We start from the raw sequence: 20,416 nt of genomic DNA on the forward strand, positions 1-20,416 counted from the left end.
CTGTAAGGACAGCCTAGTGGAGCCAAGAGCCATGAGGTTAAGTATGTTCCAGTGTACCAGAGCACAAACAACTGTAAGGTCCTGTGTGTCTCCTTAAAATGCTACATAAGCAGCGTAATGCAGTAAAAGTAGGGGGAGAAATTAAGAGTGACCACTCCAAGTAAGATTTAAAAACGAACCCTCTTCTCCTAAACCTGCCAGGCAACCTTCTGTAAAATGTCTTGCAAAATATATAAGTCAGGTTTGGGAATGAAAACAGAAATAAGATTATCAAACACACAAGCAAATTAAGTATTTAGGTCAATGTCCAAGTTTCCAGAATAGGGCCTTCAGTTGTGAATAGATTAATAGATTGCTGGAGTACCTTGAGAACACACAGTTTAGCAGTCTGAGTGATACAGGGGACAGTGTGTGCATTCTGAGCAGCTCCAGGCACATGTACCTGCTCACTACATTTTCTGTTCCTTGTCTGCTTATGTCATTTATTTCAATACAAAGCTCAGATATTTTCTGAGACATGAACTGCCTTTTATTCTCCACCTACATTAATGTTAGGGGGGGTTGGTTTGTTTTTTAAAACCACTTTCCACAGGAATTTCAAACAAAGTAGGTTATCCACTTTGAACATTTAGCAAAGAGAACCACATGTGCCATTAAACAAACTCAACATGTCTTGAAACACTGAAATGACCTCTGGTCGTTTTCAGCAGACTGCACCCTGTGGAGTTTTGTAGTAAATCTTAATAATCAAGGAGTGGACAAAAAATATGAACAGGTTTTCTTCAGAGCAAGGTGCAGAGCTGCTTTAAGGTGAACAGGAAAGGTACTGAGCAGCCCAGCTAAGGTTCAAATATTTTATTTTATATTCATACAGTATGAAGGTTCTTATAGTTCCCACAATATACGATGTAGCATGCAGAGGAAAAACTAAACATTCAACATAAATCTTTTTTCCCCACACAAACTGAAAAAAAACCTCATCCCTCCCCTTCCAGTCCCCCATAGGAAGTAACATTAGCACTAATTCCTATAATGCCAGCCAAGATATGCACAAGCAAGAAAAACTGAAAGCATTTGCTAAAATGTTTGTAACAAATACTTATGTACAAAAAATTCACAAAAAGACTAATTCCCCCCCTGAAGCAGAGCACATGGCAGTTGACACTGGAACAGAATACAACCACTGGCTGGGATTATAAACCACGTACTGATCCAGAAGAAGAAAAAAGTTACATGTAGTGGAGATTTTTGTTTTGAACATTAACATTTACCAAAGTTTGGCAACATTATCTTTTTAATTATGCAAATTATGTAAACAAGAGGAACATTTCAAATCGATCTACATGCAAAACTTCATGTCATGCAAGGACACTAAGCACCTGGATTTCTCTCTTACAGACAGAGCCCATGATGTGCAGCACTCAGTTGAAGGAACAGCTATGGCAGACAGGTGCTTGATTGAAGAGGTTCAGACAACCTGCACTTTCCACCGCTCATTATAAAACATTTTTTTTAAATAGAAAAACTACTATACAGGAAAGATGTACTGTCCTAAAAAATCTAGCAAATGTTTTTCTTCCAGCCAATAGTACCACTGCAGAAAAGGGAAGGGATGATATAAAGTTGTATGTAAAACATGGCTCGCTACTTTTATGTCACACAAACAGATCAAGTTACGTTCCATTACAAATTATGATATGGACAAATTTAGAAAAGAAAAAAAATTCTCCAGGAAAAGGACTGGAGAACTGCAAGAGGTATAAATTTAGATAGTGTGAAGTTTTCCTCCTCTATGGCATACTTTAACAAGATTCCCCCCCTGTATGAATCATATATACATATATATATATAAAATATTATCAGTTATTTAGCTACCTGTAGTCTTTTTTTAAATGCAAGGGGGGAAATTATCATGGGTGAAACAACAGAATTTAAGTGGCAAGAACATTTTATAATCTAAGTACTGTATAAAATAAGTAGATGGGAATCCTGCACAGTTATGTTGATCCTAATTTCATTAAGCTAAGCACAAGAGAAAATTGTATATGCATCTACCACCTTAAGCAGCTGTATCTAAATTGAACCCAGAACAGCAGAATTGTCTTGGCTTCAGACAGCTGTAACTGCTCCCAATTCCTAGGTGATGGAATCTAACAGCCATCAAAGCATTCCACAGTCACTATATGTACATGAGGACTACTTCTTGGCAGTAGCATTAAACTATATTCTCATATTAAGTAGAACAGAACTAAGTTATTTAGCAAAGAGACACGGTCCCTGGTAATATATTAACAGGTAAAAAAAAACTTAGTCTCCTGTGTTACAAAAAAAAGTAATTAAGGTGATTTAATAAGAAGCAATGCTTTGTCAGCCATTCAATATATAGAAACATCTGAACAGTCACAGGAAAAGAGTTGACCTAAGACCCAGTTAAAACTTTACATTCTTCTACTATATATATAAAACTGTGTGAAATAAAAGTAAGGATGTATATCCACATATTGAACTGTTAATATTCTGCTTGGCACTTTGTACTCTAGTTTTCTTTCCGAATCAAGTATATTAAATTAAAGCCCACCTAGCTACTACATATAGAAAGCTACATATATATCTATATATAAATACACACACACATATATATAGATAGATAGATAGATATTTCCTTGTTATAAAAGATGAAGAAAAATAAATTAAAAAGCCAACCCCTTCCCTTTCTCCGCCACATTGATATGCTCTTTCCATCTTTGCTGTCCTTCAGACTTTAAAGTGCTACACTGAGTTATTGAGAGAATAAAAGTTCAATAACACTTAGTTGGCTTCATGAGGCTCATGTTGGAAAATGTGGCTTCACAGAGAAAAATACTTCCATTTAAATACACAGAGAGCATTGCTGGACGTCTCGAGCAGATCTTCAGAGATGGAGAAGAAAGCAAAAGTGTTGGGTGGTGCCCTACAGAGTCACACATCTACGACCATCTTTTTGTGGATATCTAGGCCTCCTACAACCTGGGAGAAAAAACAAGGTTCAGAAACACGAGAATTGAAAATTAGCAAAGTGCAAAGAACACATTCAATAGATGCACTGAGGTCAATCATAAAGGCAGTACTTCCCTGGCCGCTCCAAACTGATTTACATTTTACAAGTACTGTGAGAGATGAAATTAATTATGTACAAACCAAGGCAGTTCAGTACAATCAGTACAATTTACATGCTCAAAGGCCTGAAAACCAGTGCAAATAACACCATTCTGGCATTCCTCTCTATCTCATATTATGACCTTGTATGTTTGTGCATGTTAAATAAAATGGTGACTTCTAAAACTGTAAAACTGTGAACCTTTCCAGGAAAAAGAAAGTACTTTAGGAACAGCAGCAGGATTTCTGACAGAACACACACTCAGGAAAGAATTACCAGTTTTCACAGGTGTGTCATCCATGCAGAGCAGAAGGAAAAGGAAAGGTGCCATGTCAGAGAAACATTTTATAATGCAGGAACAAAATTCAAAGGCCAAATGGTATGTGGCAAAGGCAACAAATTAAAACTCATTTTTGTAGATACATGGCACCAGATTCAGAGAGGGTAAAATGCAAGAAAAAGAACAAGATGTAGAATTAAAAAGTGTCTTGTCATGAGGTCAACAAAAACTGAAGAAATTAAAAGTAAGGAAGAGGAAAATCCCTCAGTAGCACAAGGAAAGAAGTCTGGGCAGAAGCCCAAAGACAAAAGAAGAAGCTACATGACATTTGATGGATGGCTGGAAGATGACAGCCCAGTACAAGAAATAAACAAATAATGCAGTAATCTAGGCATTTGCAGGCTGTAGCTCTAACTTCTTTGCAGACAAAATGTTTTTTACATGATATCACAAAAATAATTGAACTTAAAAGAAAAATCCCCAAAATGAAAACAATAGAATCTTTTCACTTTAGTAGCTGGCAGCATGGCAGATTTCCACCATCCTCCCTCCCCCTCTATTTTTTAGAACTCACATATTTTTTGAGTAAGAATTAGTTAAGTTTGAACTGAAGTTGTAAATTCAAAGATTAGGGAAAAAAAGCAGTGCCTAAACCATGCTATCAAGTGTATCTTCCTTAGTATACCATTTAAAAATCAATGTGTAAACACTCATTATTGCAATTTTTAAAGTATCAAGATTCAATGTGGCATTTACTTTTTTTGAGAAAAGAATTTAAAACTTCCTGTCAACTAATTAAACAAATATATCACATGGGTTAAAATCAACCCTTCCAAGTGTTAAATGCTACATTTAAACACTCTGTTCAGTAAACCTCTTAAGTTCATAAAATTCACCTTTTAACTGTTTACTATTTTTCCAGAGTAGCACTTAAGAGGTTTTTTATTTTTCCTCTCTCTGTAAATGACTCAATTTTTCTTTAGAAGTTACTTACAGCACAAAATTCTTCAAAGGATATTCTTCCATCACCATCCTTATCTGCATTAATTATGGTTTTATCTACAATTTGCTGTAACTGAGTGTCTTTGAGATTGTTCCCAACCATCATCTTCAGGACCTGGAAGAGCTCTCCATTTGAGATATAGCCATCTTTGTCCATATCATAAATGCGAAAAGCAACTGTAGAAGTAAAAAAAAAAAAAAAATAAATAAATAAACCAACCATTTGGTAGCAACTATGGTTGGAAAACAATATATACTCACTTTAGAAAACACCTGAAAATGTTCTAACACCAGCAGTAAAAGCATTCTGTGAACACCAAAAAAGAAAATCTTCCCCACCACAAGTAAAGCACTCAGCCAGAAAAAAAATTACAACCTCCCAGGAAACAGATGACTCAAAATCCCATCTGGTTACTTTGCTGCAAACAACTTGTCATCAAGACTGAATTTATTTTTAAACATTTCAGTCTTAGTTATTTGGAAGCCACATCCGTAACTGAATCTGTCTCCTTTCTACTCCTAAAGCCAAGGTCTGGAGATGCAGTTCTGAAACAAGAATTTAATGCTTTCCTACTGTAATAGCCAATAATTGAGTATTATTCTTAGGCCCTGTAAGTTCAGAGATCTGTATAGCAAGCTGTTATTAAATGAACTCACTTTTTTAAAGAAACTGAAAGCAACTGAAAATTCTTCAGCAAGCAACCAACCTCCTCCAACCTTCCCAGCAGAAAAGAGTGCTACTAAATGTTCACAACAAATAAAGGACAAAATGTGCAAAAAGCTTACAATCTACTTTCATTATTTTCCACTCTTTACAACAATTTGAATTTGCCAATTTCTTAATCTTAACTTACAAAAGTGTATTTCTGAGGATCATAAATTTTTTGTTAAGGAAAATCAAAATACTTACACCTCAACTTCTGTTCTTTATCTCCTTTGACACTGAACTGGGAGACTCCTTCGATAAATTCTACACAATGCAAGGAAAACATGTATAAAAACCACATTTTTAATAAACAAGTCAACATTCAGAAAATTTTAGAAATTGTGAAAGCAATCTAATCTCTAAAATATTGCCTACTTTATGATACCTAAATGTCTGTGTACTTTGATATTTAATGTTCTTCAGTGGGAAGAACCCCAAATCCAATGTAACACTCACTAAACAGACTGTCACACCAGCATTTAAATAATTTTGTTGCTGGACCTTCACAAGAACCTGACAGAAAACTAAGATCTTTACTAAAGTTACTCCAGTTGAGACTCCAAATGTACAACTCCTCTCAATATTAGTTTCTCAATGTAAAGAATTACATTGAAACCGAAAACTGCATTTGAAGAAATTCTAAAATATTTTTCTATAAAAGAAAATTGGCTTTGCCAACTTCCTGTTCCCTTCCAAGAGGAACAACTCTTGATAACTGTTATTAATCACAGCTAAATGTCACAGAAAACATGACCATCATTGCTCATGACTATCTATTTTTTACAAGGGAATTTTGAATAGTTCCATGCAAAAATTACTACTTCTAATCAAAACTCAACATTCTGGTTATACTGTAGATATCCCTATAGACATTAAATAGGTTTTGTAGAGGTTACCAGCTCTTGTATATTAATATCTTATTTAAAATGTCAGTCTGTCAGTATAAATAAGATTTAAGTACTTTCTCCAATTAAAAAAAATGCAAGACTGATTTGCCTTCTTTAGTCATAAGAAATACTAAGTTTTACCTTGAACAGAAGTTACAAACATTATAATTTCAGACACTGTTTTAAGATGCACTAGCGAGGAAGATTTTAATCATGGCCCTTTTAATCATGAATACTTAAAATCATTGAGAAATGTACTAAATCAAATCTTCTGTGTTGTTTGGATTTTTTTTTCTTCAAGCGTCAGTCTAAGATCTACATAGAAATAACCCCATAAAAGAAATATCAACAGAAAAACCTGGGCTCCTTCCTATTTTCTAAATACTTCAAAGGAGAGATTTCATTTGGACAAATACAACTTATGCAGAAACACATCACTTAGCCTACCACAACTTTCTTCAGTCTCTCCTCAGCATCAAAATTAAGAGTATAAATTGGTGTACTTTAAGACATATTTAACAAGTAGTCCTCAGTCAGCCTGACCTTAAAAGCTATTACTGAACAACTTGGTCCTTTAAACATTTCACTCAGAAGTGCCCTAATGCAGAGAAACTAGTTTTACTGGTATTTAGTTCCACTAGGATTTAGCACCTTATTTTAACATATCTTCTTCACCTCTCCTGTGTCAGATGAAGAAAAACCTGAATTCTAAAGCTCTAGGAATTCTGAAGTACCACCACCTATCACAGAACACTGTGCCTTACCTTTAAAATCCACTTCTCCATTGCCATCTGTGTCAAATATATCTATTACTCGCTGTACTAACGGGTTCTGTTGCAATTCAGGTAAAGACATGAACTCTTCCACGCTCAGAGAACCAGAGTTGTCCAAATCAAGCTTCTTAAATCTCTTTCCTAGTCTTTTTATCTCATCAGCATCAACTGAAATGAAAAACAACCCCATATTTACTCTCAGAAAGGCTTCAGTAAATCCTCTGCAGTTAAACACAAGGCACATTTCATTGCTTTCCTACAAGATTTTTCTCCTACTTTAATTATAAAACACCTATAACAATAACATGAAATTCTGAAGACAAACACAATTTTATTTTAAGTAAGACTTACCTTTATTCCTCCCTGCACCTGCCATAATACAGTTATTAGCATTGTGACTCACTGAATACCACATGCTGACACAGCATTTTGAAGGATTGAGGATGCTTAGCTAGTTACTTAGTCAGCTCTTACAAATAACAGGTGTGAAGAATTTGAGGAAGAGACCAAGTGTTCTCTGAAGGAAACAGCATTATGTTTACACTGGACTAATATAGTATGTCAGAAAGAAAATTATATTCAACTTATTAGCAAAACTAGTGCTTTTTCAGCACACTGAACATGAGATCTCCTGGGATTTGAGTCAAGTTAAGCAGGTTAACAGTCCTACTGGTAGCCAGTTAACTCTCACCTACTTAAAACACTCCTCTTACTGACCTAAGATCATTCTTCCTCTCCATCTCAGATGGGAAACAGACACACCTGTAGCCACAACCTGCATACAGCTTTTTTTTTTTTTGTCCCAGAATTTAAAGTAGATTCAGGTTCTGCAGCAGCACCTCTCCATCTAATCTGTTCAAATTTATAGAGAATCTCAATTAAAGTATATACCCTAGTACCCTATTTTACACATCTGATTATGCCAAGAATAGACTAAATCTGTGAATCTATAAAAACAATTGAAAGCAATCATGTACTTTGCTACTGCTGAAAAGCTTGAAAATTTCTCCATAACAACCTGAAAATACCCTGTCAGCAGCCTCATTTACGAGATCCAAGTCTGTTCACATGTTGCTCACCCTTTTTAGCTACAAAGGAGCAACTGAGGTTCTTAGGAAGCCTAGAAGGGGCTCAGTACAGAGCAAACCACAGCAAACACACCCTGCAGAACCTAAGACTGCAAACTCGCCCTACCAACCTTCTCCTTAACATGTGCAGGTCCCTCAATATTTCTTAGCTCCATTTAGTAGTGTGTTTGCTCCAATAGTAATAGAAATTTCATCATATCTTCTACAAGGCACATACATCCACCTGATCCATTTCACATCACATCAGTACCTTCTTAGGCTTTTGCAAAAGTGCAGCATAAAATCAAACAGCTCTGAGTCTTCCAATACATAAGGTCAGCCAACCTGCAAAGCCTGATGTCTTGAAATTGTAGCTAACTCAGAGACCTAATCCTCTACCAACAGTAACCAACTACCACTTCAGTTTCTTGATATCCTTGTCTAAAAACCAGAGAGACACAAATAGAGAGTCCTCAGGACTGTACTATTTCAGAATGAAAGACAGCCTGACAGAAGTCCAAAGGCACAAGATGATTTTATGCCATTCTGCAGTCTCAGTTACTGCTTGCAACTGCAGAGGCAAAGGGCAAAAACCAGTCTGCAGTCTCAGAATAATCTCTTTGCTGTGCCAGAAAGGGACAGACCTGATTCTGCCTCTAGGGCTACAAAAGTGAGACTAAATATAATTCGCTTTCCTCGGTTTCTAGTAAGCAGTGTGGTATTTCACACAATTAACCTCTCAACCGCATTGAAATATTCTTTTTACCCCAGTTTGTGCAGAAGCCTTGACCGTAACTGGAGCTGTGCCCTGAACAGCACAACAGCACAGCAGTGGCAGCAGCACATTGCACACCTACCCAGGAACTCCTCCAGATGACACAGAGGGAGACACAGCACCATACAGTAACCTGGACGTAAAACATCATCATGGGACTAGAAGAATACAGTATTAAAAAGGAATGGCAAAGCAGAGCTCCATGGGCCATTTTATGAGTTCCATCAGCACAAAATGCTGCTTCTCCCCAACACACTGAAAGATATTTGCCAACTTTTGCTTCTGTGCACAGAAACTCTTTTGCCCCCTCTTCCAGTCCCGCCACTGGACAATCACTGGGCCCAGCCCATTTTAATGCAGACAGCACATTTGGCAAGCTACAAATGTGGGAACTTCATTTTAGTGCAAGTTCTACTTCCAACTCCCATAGAAAGAGCTCATACCCTCAACAAAGCTTCACAGCACAAGCATTTGAAAAAGCATAAAAATACTAAGGGTGACTTATCACACTATGAATGCACACTTATGTAAGCACATTTCCCCTTGTAAAATAAGTATGTGAATTGACATAATTTATATCTGTACTGCTTCACTTTAAAATAACTAAACAGCAAACTAAAAATATTGTGTATTTAACGCACTGTCAGCTTCTTACCAGATCAGTGGAATCACACTTCCAGTATTAATAGAAAGACTAATCTTTCCATTTTGATCAGTTCTAAAGCCTCCTAAACAACATGAAACACTTCATAGTTCTGCAACTTCACAAAATCACAATGTGATTTTAAGAAGCATTAACACAGCTGGATTTCTTCTCCCTTGCCACAAAAACTAATGAGTTAATGAATTACAAGTTCTATAACATTTCTAAGTAACATGTAAGAAGCTCCTAAGTACCAAAACACAGCAATGACATTTTCACAAATTAGGATAGAAACATGGAGCTGCTTGAAGCAGGACTAAAGACCTCTGATCATTAGGTAACACCATTTTCTCACAACCCAGAGGTCACATTAAAGAAAGTCTAATTTCATTACTTCAGTTCCGTTTCCTGGTTTGGGAGCTCAAGTCCATGCCATTTTTCCTCATGAATACACAAGCAAAGACTGAAAGTGACACCCAGAGTTCTGTCAATGTTCTGTTATGAAGTGGAGTTAATTAATTACCACATACACAAGTCACTCACACATGGCTACATAGCTTGAATTGCCACAAGCTGGCCCAAAAGATTGTCTCTGCCATTGCTAAGAAATGTGCTAAGAAAACAAACTGTTGTCAGAAAGGTATTTTATCTCAAGTTAATATATCTCTAGCAGAACTACCAATATGAACTATAAAAAAAACCATTTTCTTGCAGCATTCAGAAACTGATCCACTGGACACATTGCTTGTATTACCAAGCAATGCTGTTCTGTCACCATCTGCTGGGCACAAGAACCACTGTTGGGTTAACTAGCCTCACATCTGCAGTTAACAAGGTCCTTACATTATAAAACTAACAAGCGTAAGAGAAGAAATTTTTTTTTGTTTTGTTTTAAAAATGGTGGGCAAGGAGGTCAAGATTATGGATGATAAAGGTACGAATCAGATCACAGGAAGGGGAGGAGGTTGCAAAGGGATGTAAGAGTATTTCTCAACAATGTTCATGTTTTGCTGAACTGTAACAAAGCAACAGCTGCCACAATTATGAAAGTAAGGATATTTGAAAAATGTTAATTACTCTTTGTCCACATATACACACATCTCATTGCATAGCACATACCAGCTCAACTTCAATGCACAGTCCAGGTACAAATATCTGGCAGCAGTTTCTACTAGAAATGAGATTAAAATTTCTCATTCCAAACCTTGAAACATTCAAGCAAAGGGTTTTCCTACAGTGGAGATCTGAGAGAGGTTCTTTTCTTAACAGAAGTCAAAACAAATTAAAAAACAGTACTGAAAAAAAATTAGCATCTCTGCCAAAAGCTGACCAAATAGCAAACTCTTCCTATATTCTGTTTCTGGCAATTGATACAGCACAAATGACAGTACTTGGAGGAGGAAATAATGAAAAAGCAAAGTAAATGCAGGGCCAAGAAAATTTTCTTTAATAGCTAATCAGCATATAAACCTCTGTTCCTAATGAACATATCTGGATAAACATGAGATCACTGTGCTCATAACGGACTGTATGAGAATCTAATATCAGAATTACATTATTTTTCCTTAAATATATTGCAGGCACCTCACCTACCATTAAATCCTTTCCACAAGCTGAATTTTAAAAAGTTGGAAAAAAATTGTATTTCAGTAGTATCTTTGTCTTCATAGAACAGCTTTAAGAAATAAGAACACATATAAAATAAAGGATGAATACATCACAGTATAATATGCCTTAGATTGGCATACCTTCTGTCTATTCTTTCTTCACAAGTCCTCATTTCTGGTGACTCTCCCTGCCTGTGCTGAATTTACCTAAAAACTACGCAGGTTTTCTGGAGCTTAATGTTTGTTTCTTGGTTATCCTTTGGATTTTTTAAAGGAAAACAGCATACATTTATGTATAACAGCAGATTTCAATAATATCTTAGTAATTTTTTGCTTTATCTCCCAAAATGCACATACACAACAGTTCCTGTCTAAGATGGATGCTCCCCTTTTTTACAATGCCTGTATTTTCCTTGTCCTTATCAACAGACTTTCTTAAAATTCCACATAGCTCTCACTGAGAGAACAGAGCACTGAAATTAATTCTCAGTGTCTGAACAAAAAATATTACTTCGTGCCCACATAAACTCTCCTAAGTTCTGCTGGAAATGCAAGGCACAAGATAGTTCAGCTCAAGGGAAAGCTCAGCTGAAAGGACTGATGGTGGCAGTAGCAGACAGAATTTAAGAGCAGCTCAGGAGACCAGGCCAGATAAAAACACTAGGAACTCCTAGGAAGTCCAAGTTCATAGTAGTGTAAAAAGGGCGATACCACCACTAAGGAAAATCAGGACTGAGCTTTGTTTACACTGTTTGAAGCAGAGTTTGCCGGTGACTCATCACCACACTCCCAGCAACCCTGAGCATTCAGATCCAAATTAACCTTTTTTTGTGCTATGCTCCCCAGCTGACAGGGGGCTCTGTGCTTCCCATGCTTTTCGGCAAACCAGACCGTGTCCCCTCACCTTGGCACTGATGCCTGAGCTCACAAACTTACAAACTGGCTGGAAATAGTAACTGCTAAGTGCTTTTCTTTAAAATGCTTTATTGGCAGCCCTGCTCAAACATCAAATTCTGCACTGTTTCAAAACACTTAGAATTATTTATGTTTATTTCATAATCCATTCTGGATTTTGTTCCCCTTGTAATTAACATAAGGCAAGTGTTAAGTAGTTCTGGTACTAAGGATTTTTTTGTTAAAGAACTATCAGTACTTTCAAGACTCCTCTTCTATCCAAGTATTAAAATTCTTAGAGGCAACACCTGCTTCATGTCTTGAAATCATTTGCATACATCTAAAAATATGATGAAACAGGTTAAAATGCTTCCAAGATACTACATGCAAATGCTTTGCCTCACTCCCATTTTATTGCAGGAGTCTTATCTCAGTTGCTCACTTTCTAATATGCTAATCCACACTGCTGAGTTCCTCACTTGTGCCCCTCAACACAGCAGTAGAGGATCATCCATTAGATTTTAAAACAATTCTGTTTCAAATTGTTATGCGTGCAACTGATGCTCAGATAAGACTGTAAAAACTATTCAAGTGGCAACTCAAAAAACTTCATTAGAAGCCAACTGCAGTGTGCTTATCTTGAAAACAGTAATTTCAGAAAAAATATATTTTCTACAGTTAACATCAAGGTACATAGCTAACTTTTTATTAATCTGAGAGCCAAAAGTAAAAAATGCCCTAAACCCACAGATTTCTGAAATTCACTACATTCAGTGATGCTTTAACAGGATAACTGCATATGCTTTAAGAAGCATGGTACATCCATTGCTGCAGAGCACACAGTACACACACAGGCATCTGCAAAGGGTACAGACCTTAGAAAAGCTGTACATCTCTCAGCAATTAGGTGCTGAGCACTTCTGAAATCTAAATGTTTACCCCTGTATTTAAAAGACTGGCTTTTCAGATACTCTTAGAATACTGGTTTCAAAGGTTTAACTAACAAAAGCCAGATCAGAGTGTGGTCACAGAGAGCCCTATTTCCACTAACTTTTCAAACATGAAATCATTATAGACAAGAATATTGCAAAGGTATTAGGAAAAATTTTGCAAATCAAACATGTTCTGAAATGAATTTTAAATGTTTCCAGACTAATTTTCCCCCAGAAGAATGTACTGCAGAGATCTCAAAATAAAACAGACCTTCAGCAAAATTTGCACCTCTACCTACAGCCTCATCTGATTCACGAATATAACGTTTCAGAGTAGCAACCACGTCAGCCATTTCAGTTTTGGAGATCAGATTTCAAAAAGATGATACCCTTGAGAACACAGTCAACCACTCATCTTGTATATGCTTACACACAGCTGGCCTAATCCTTTTTATGACTTCAGATGTGTCAATTACAATTTCCTAAGTTAGGAAAGAGATACTAGTCTTCTTAGCTTAAAATCCAAACACACTACAAAAGAGTATTTATAAACTATTCTTTACTCTATTACAAAATGGTCCTCTCTACATCTTTTTGCAATAATAAAATTTTCTTATGGGCAATTTGACAGATGCTGGTTGACATCAAATTTTCATCATGGAAAGCAGCGGTAGGTTTTCTGGCACAGCATAGTTGAGAAACAAAACCAAACCATTCTAAGGAATCCAACAACACTCATTCACCCACTGAGAAGAACTAATGTTCTAAAATGAAAGGTTAAAAGAAGATGCTTGACTATCTAATGGTGAGCATCCTCTCTGTGGTAGCCTGAATTTTCTTCATGTAACTGCCTACTTTATCACAAAAGTATTCTTATGAGACACCAAAGTAGCAACTGTAGCACCAAGCAGAGGTTATGACCCAACGTCTCCATGCAAACAGCATTAATACATTATTACTAACTGGCAATCTCCAAAAGGTGAAAATTCAAAATCTGTACGCCCTAGATTGCAAGGCAATGTGTGTATTCTGTTTGCCATCTGTTAGAGGTGTGGCAGTTATCTTCTGTTAATTGGGCAGTTTTCTTTATCTCTTCCACAAACCAATCCTCTCTCCAGGGAGGTATCTGCTGTTAATGAGATATTGAGTGTCTCGGCATGACTGATAAAAATTACAGCATCCCATTGTGAGATGCTCCACCCAGAGGGAGGAGCCAAGCATTCCTAACTGGATAGAATCTGAGATTTTGAGACACCAGAACAGCCTTTCCACTGGATTCCCAGAGGAACAGCTGCCTTTTCCACTGGATCTTCAGAAGACTATACCCTTCTACAGGATCACTGCTCCAACAGAACCACACCAGCCACTCCATGAGGACTGCTAACAACACCCTCACCAACAGGGTGTCAGGTCGTATTCTGATTCTGTCAGTGTTGTTTTGTACTACTGCATTGTTTCTTTTATTTTTTATTTTTTTCCCTAATAAAGAACTGTTATTCCTGCTTCCATATCTCTGCCTGAGAGACCCCCCTTAATTTCAAATTTGTAACAATTTGGAGGGAGGGGGTTTACAGTTTCCAGTTCAGGGGAGGCTCCTGACTTCCTTAGCAGACACCTGTCTTTTCAAACCAAGACACTGTATCAGATGATCTTCAAAGAGATTGTCTGGCCTTGCCTTGAAAACTTTAGACCTGTAAGTGACAACTTCTGGAAGCAGGAGGGACATTTAACACTTAAAGAACAATGTAAACATCTACTTGCAAGCTTGCTTCCAGACATGCAGCTGTGCACACCCGTGCCCAAAACCCCTGGCTTTCAGAATACTGAGGCACTCAGGATCTTTAAGCACAGCACTATCATTGCAGTGGCTGGGCCCATCCAAGCAAAGGGACATTTTCCCGGTGTGCTGAGTTATGTTGCCCAGGATACAGCCAACCTTCTGCTGTGAGAAAGGCCATCAGAGCAGAACAACCTTTAATCACAGAAAACTTCACATTTGAACAACAGCAGCCTCAACATATCATTTAACCACAGAATATTATGCAAAAATCCTTAGTTTCACTGCAATAAAAATGAGCAAAGAAGTGTAATAATAAACCTTTAGGCTGCCCATTGCTATCAATGATTATAGTTTGTCCTAGAATCAGAAGTTAAGGATGGCAACACACTGCTCTGACACTGACATGACTAGCTAAAAAAATAATTCTTCAGAAACCAGTTTGTCCATAACAAAACACTGACCAATGGAGCAGTAAGATTGAGAGACATACATGATTCAGGAAAATACTACTGAAGTCTTCATCAAGTACAAAACTCCAACCATGTATTTGCATTTAACAAAATATACAGAGAACATTATACAGCTATGCACTGCTGTGAATGATATTCCCAAGTGTTTGCAAACTTATGACTCAAATTAGAATCCATGTAGATGTTCCCATTAGGCACACAGGACTGGCAAAAATTACCAGGTAAAGTTTCATTTCTCTGAAAAAACATATTTAGACAAAGATTTCTCCATGACCATTTATTTTCTATTACAGTTTGAGTTACAAGAGCCACAGGCCAGGACAAGCACATGACAAGCACTGAAAGGAATCTGAAAAGATCTGATTCACCCAAGATAAGGAATTTTATCACGTGGTTCAGAAGACACATACACATGTCTACACACACTTTAGGGCTGAAGAAAATCACTGAATAGAAAACGCAACTAAGAATAGGTACACTTAGCACAACACCACAAGGACATTTCACAAGACAACCATTTCTATGGTCAGCTTCAGGCAAAAAGATCATCTGATACCTTGTCATTTTTACAGGGTAGACCAACTCTATGAGATGGAGCAACAAATTTCATTCTCACATAGCCCAAAAGTAAGTAACACCAAGTGGGTTTCCACCTAACTGCTTGGCTGCACAAGGGTAAAAAAAGCTCATTTAGTCCCAAACCTCTCCTTTCCTCTGAAGGCACAAAGCCAGTTTAAGCAATATACTTCACTCCTAACACAGCATAGACTTCACCATGACTGATCCACACCCCTGAGGAACTGGCACCAGGACTGATGGAAAAGCCCCACTTGTCGAACTGAACTTCACCCTACAGACATCAAGACTATCATAAGGGGTTTTTTTTATATTCTGATGGAAGACTCGAAGAAAACCCTCAAACCTTTAAGTGATTTCTATTTTAAAGATAGACTAGGTTTTGATTCTACAATCTAACAGCAAAAGCTGTATTATTTCCAAAGGTAATTTTTAACATTTTATTCTTTTAGTTAATATATAAACTGCATAACATACATGAAAACTGTCCATATCAATCCCCAAACAAAACTGACTTCTGTAACAATACAGAGTAGCAATTAAAAAAAACTTACAGTGCGAGCACATTTCCAAAGGGTAGCTTGCCTCATTTCCCTGAAACACAACAAGAAAAAAAGAACAAAGTTGCAATTACTCCCAGGTAAGCTTTAAGTAACTGTTTAAATTTCAGCACTGTAAGAATCTCTGGCAATACAAGTTACATTGTTATTTAAAAATATATATTTCAGACCCAACAACCACAGACTGTGTTTTATTTGGACAGATCTATGTTACCAAAACATACAAAGAAATATAAAACCATTAAGAGGTCTCCTTAAATAAAAACTCCCATGAAAACGTCAGTTCACATAATTATGACAAGAACTTCAATCCCGTATTCTAAACTCAGAAAAACAAACCCACTACTTATCTATTGAGCAAATGTTACTTTTCAAGTTAAAAATATTTAATTTCAAAACTTCACAAAACCTGCTTTACCATTTTATTTCATAAGCAGAAACAGACATGTCCTTATAAATTCCGATGACAAATCTTACTCAATTTGCATAAGACAACTGTTTTCTTCCCTGAACCACCTGCCCAATCCCCCCAAAAAAGATTCACACAGCAAGAATTATGCAAAAGAAGAATTTTACATGACCAGAAACTCAGACATAACAGCTTTACATTTAAATATTTCTGTAATGTACTATGTTAATATGTTCCTGCTTTGTAACTGAATGGTAAGTCAAAGTAAGACTTTAAATCCTTGCTACATAACAACTGAGTAACAGCACAAAAAACTTAAAACTTTGAGGGTATCAACAATTTAAATGTGTACTCAAGGAAATCAGCATGAACTACTGCAATATGAATGCCAGAAAACACTTAAACTTGGTATTTTCCCCCAGATGCCCCACTTAGAGCCAGAGATCACAATGCGCACATGCTTAATGACTTTTCTGAATCCATTAGCCAAGGAGCAGGCAGATAACTGAAGAGATGCATAACCACATTCAAAACAAATATTTTAAGGGAGTGTATTACACAACAAAACAAAACATATTTCAGATGAGTCTGAGATATTCTATTCAGCAGCATATTCTCTTATGGTGTGGAGCATAATGGATTCCACAGTTGAGCGCTTGCAAAGAAAGGCTCATCAAAATGATACAAAATCAAACAGAAATAGAGAGACTACTTGACAGAAGGGGAAAAAAAAAAGAAAGAACTACGTTTAGCCTAAAAGCTAAAATGTGACTGCATTTCCTAATTAGAGCAGAAAGGAGCAGAACAAACATCTCATGAATCTAAACATGTCCAAGAGGAGACATGTTGTTGTTGTTGAGGGGAGTTGCTTGCATTTTTTTATCTCAGGAAGTTTTCACTTTGCTTATCATCCCCCACAATCCACAGGTTATCCTGGTTCTTTAAAAAACGTTCATGCATTTGCTTTCTAAGTAGGGCAGCAAAAGGTACAGCCTTAATGTCTTCTCCAATGTCTACTTAGAGCAAGACAAAGCAGCAGAACAGAAATGTAGATGAGAACAATCAGGCTATTATAACCTCAAAAGCATGTTAGGGATGTTCTTCAGACAAACTAACTGCACTGTGGCAGGGGATCCAGGAGAGCAGTGCCACATGGAAAATACTGCATGGAACCCAACCAAAGTCTCAGGATAAACAGCAAAGACCAAAATAGGTAGCAAAAGGCTAGTGTATGCATATGAATATAAAAGGGTAGGGAATCTAAAATGGGAGAAAGCAGAATTTTGAAACAAGAAGAAACAGGAACCAGGGGATCCAGCTAGGCTGCTCAAGACACGAGGTCATGAAGAGGCAAGAAAAACACCAGACTGGAAGGCTGCAAATTAAAGGAGAAAGTTGAATTAAAACCAGTGCATTTATGCACATGCATACAAATATACAATCTTAACTACTACTGTTCTGAGCATTTACATCCTTGTTCAGGTCTTGGGAGAAAATTAATTTCTGGTACAGGCTACCAAAATCAATCTGCCTAAAGATACATAAAATGCTTCTGAAAACTAAGCAGGACAAAACAAAAAAAATGGGAATAACTGTTTTCAGTTCATGAATTGAGTAAGTGTAATGTTTATAATGAACCTTACTATGCATTTAGATGCACATGCTAAGTCATAAGTAAGTTATCTAATTGGAGTAGCCTAAAAATTATTTGGAGATCAGGCAAAAAAGTGAATAAACTTCAGCTTAGCTTTTCTTTGAAACAGGTACTGCTAAAAAAAAAAGTGTTCAGAATACTTACCTATCCAGGACTGGATCTTGGATATCTAAAAGGGTAGAAAAATGTAGTAAATGACAATGTAAAAATTACAAGATTATTCAATATTTTCCATATAGTATTTAAGTAAAGTATTTTAAAAAGCAGTTACCTGCTATTGATGCGTTGAATATTCATCTTCACAGGAGATCCAATATTCTTGTAAGATTTAAAAGGATGTTGGTAGGGAGGGGGATTTTTGGAACAAATAAAAATCTGAATTACTCATGCCAAAATTCCTGTTAAACACTGCTGAGACCCAGACAAACACAAAGATGGTGCTCTATATGAAAGCCTTGATCTTCAAAGATTAAGAGGAATGATTTGGTCTGAGGAGCAGGCATTTTTAATCATATTCCACAAGCATCAGTACAAGAAGTTTGCTTACTTGTCCCCAAATACAATCAGAATGTGTATATGCTCTACAAGACAGGAGATAAACCCTGAAACACAAGCACTAAGTAGGCTGAATACTCTTCTTGCTTAAGAAGCAAGGATTGTTTAATAGGCGGGCAGTAAGTAAAATGGAGAGTCTAGAGCTATATCCACATTCATGTGCTCAGTAAAAAAGCAGGGAGCAAAGCACAGCTATGAGACATCATTAAGTATCAAATAAACCCTCTAAGAAAAGGGAAAGAAACTGGATACACATTTTCATCTGTACAGTTTTAATGCAAAGAATTACCTAATTTTAACACCAGATGAGGAAGCATTCTAAAGAATGCTGGAAAATATTCTTTGTGATTTAGTGCACTAACAGAAAATTTGAGTTACTGAAAAAGATCATTATAATTATACACCTTATTCATTAATATAATGCTGCATTTACACTTTACTTTATAGTTTTAAACTGTACTAATCAATAAAGACCAAAGCCAGTGTAAAACTCCAAAGATATAATTTTGATTTATATAAAAAAGTTCATTCATACAAATGCATCTGTAGAGTAACAAGGTTCTGACATAGCATAAGACTGTCAATTTAAAAACCTCATTATAATCTTAGTGTCTCCTGCCAGATATATACTTAGCATACCTCACAAAAAGTCCAAGTATCTACTCATATACACTATATCAACACATTCAGAAACCAGTGACACATGGTTTGTTGAGGAAATGCATCTTTTACAAAGTCAACACTCCACAAAAGATCTACTTGCACCTATGCCCAGTGTAAAACATGCCTTCCCCAGCTGCATCTGGGTATCACTACCAGGCTGCTGGAACTCTGTTCTCTCTCAAGTTGCACCGGCAGAAAAAGAAGCTGAAATATTACAGATACTTTGAATATCCTTATCCTTTTAGAATAGTCTTGAAATTTTCTTAAATGCTGATAGGAGGCTATAGGTTAATTCCTAGTTAAACAGGCACAAAATCATGATTTGTTGACAGAAATAATTACAGATAAGGGGAAAGTCCAAAATCTACTAACAGAAGGTTGACCCAATTCTGAATACTGCAGAAATGCCAATTTCCTAGAGAAAAGTCAAAACACATCAGTAAAGGGGTTGACATGACAGGTAATGTATTCCTTTAAGAACAAAATTGAGTTTTGCAATTTTCTACTAAGTATTCTTTTTTCTTTCAGCGGCTGTGCCTTTTTGCTAGGTAAGGACAACCTCTTCATGGACTTTAGTAATTTTATATTCTGTAAATTATAAAAACAAGAAAAAAGTTTTTCCTGATTTTTTTCCCTGGCAGCTATTCCAAATACTAATGACTCTATAGTCTTAAGATCAGTTTTGTACATGCTGCTCCAAGGTACAATAGTTGAGGCAATTATCTTGACAAGTGTCCTCTTAGTGAAAGATATGGAGATCTGTGGATAGAAATTAAAAAAGGAAATTAGCAATTAGCAAAATTAGTAACAGAACTTCAATTCTTATCTGCATTTGTTTATACAGAACAGCTTGTACATAGACATCACACTGCAAAGCAGTTCTTCAGCATATATTAATAGAACACTGTTTCTAGGTCTGATTATGCATAACTTTTCTGCATGGAGTGCATCTTTTTGTAAACAGTTCAGAGAGCTAAATTACAGCATCAGCCCTCAATTAGTTTTCTGCTTTTATAAAAAGAGAAAATGTGCTTAAATGTCAGCAGG

The 20,416-nt window shown here is 36.5% G+C and overlaps 1 protein-coding gene across 1 annotated transcript in view; it reads right to left on the bottom strand.

The window, feature by feature from the left end:
- Positions 1 to 840: 840 nt before the first annotated feature.
- PPP3R1 (protein phosphatase 3 regulatory subunit B, alpha) overlaps positions 841 to 20,416 on the bottom strand; it is a 37,177-nt gene continuing 17,601 nt past the window's right edge. Inside the window, exons 2-6 of the mRNA XM_058021244.1 lie at positions 16,083 to 16,122; positions 6,776 to 6,952; positions 5,329 to 5,388; positions 4,411 to 4,595; positions 841 to 3,006 (exon numbers count right to left, since the gene is read on the bottom strand). Of these exons, the coding sequence (XP_057877227.1) occupies positions 2,959 to 3,006; positions 4,411 to 4,595; positions 5,329 to 5,388; positions 6,776 to 6,952; positions 16,083 to 16,122 (510 nt within the window). The 3' untranslated portion in view covers positions 841 to 2,958. The remainder of the gene's footprint in view (positions 3,007 to 4,410; positions 4,596 to 5,328; positions 5,389 to 6,775; positions 6,953 to 16,082; positions 16,123 to 20,416) is intronic.

The sequence above is a fragment of the Melospiza georgiana genome, chromosome 3 (genome assembly GCF_028018845.1).
Source record: "Melospiza georgiana isolate bMelGeo1 chromosome 3, bMelGeo1.pri, whole genome shotgun sequence".
In the NCBI taxonomy this organism is placed as follows: domain Eukaryota; kingdom Metazoa; phylum Chordata; class Aves; order Passeriformes; family Passerellidae; genus Melospiza; species Melospiza georgiana.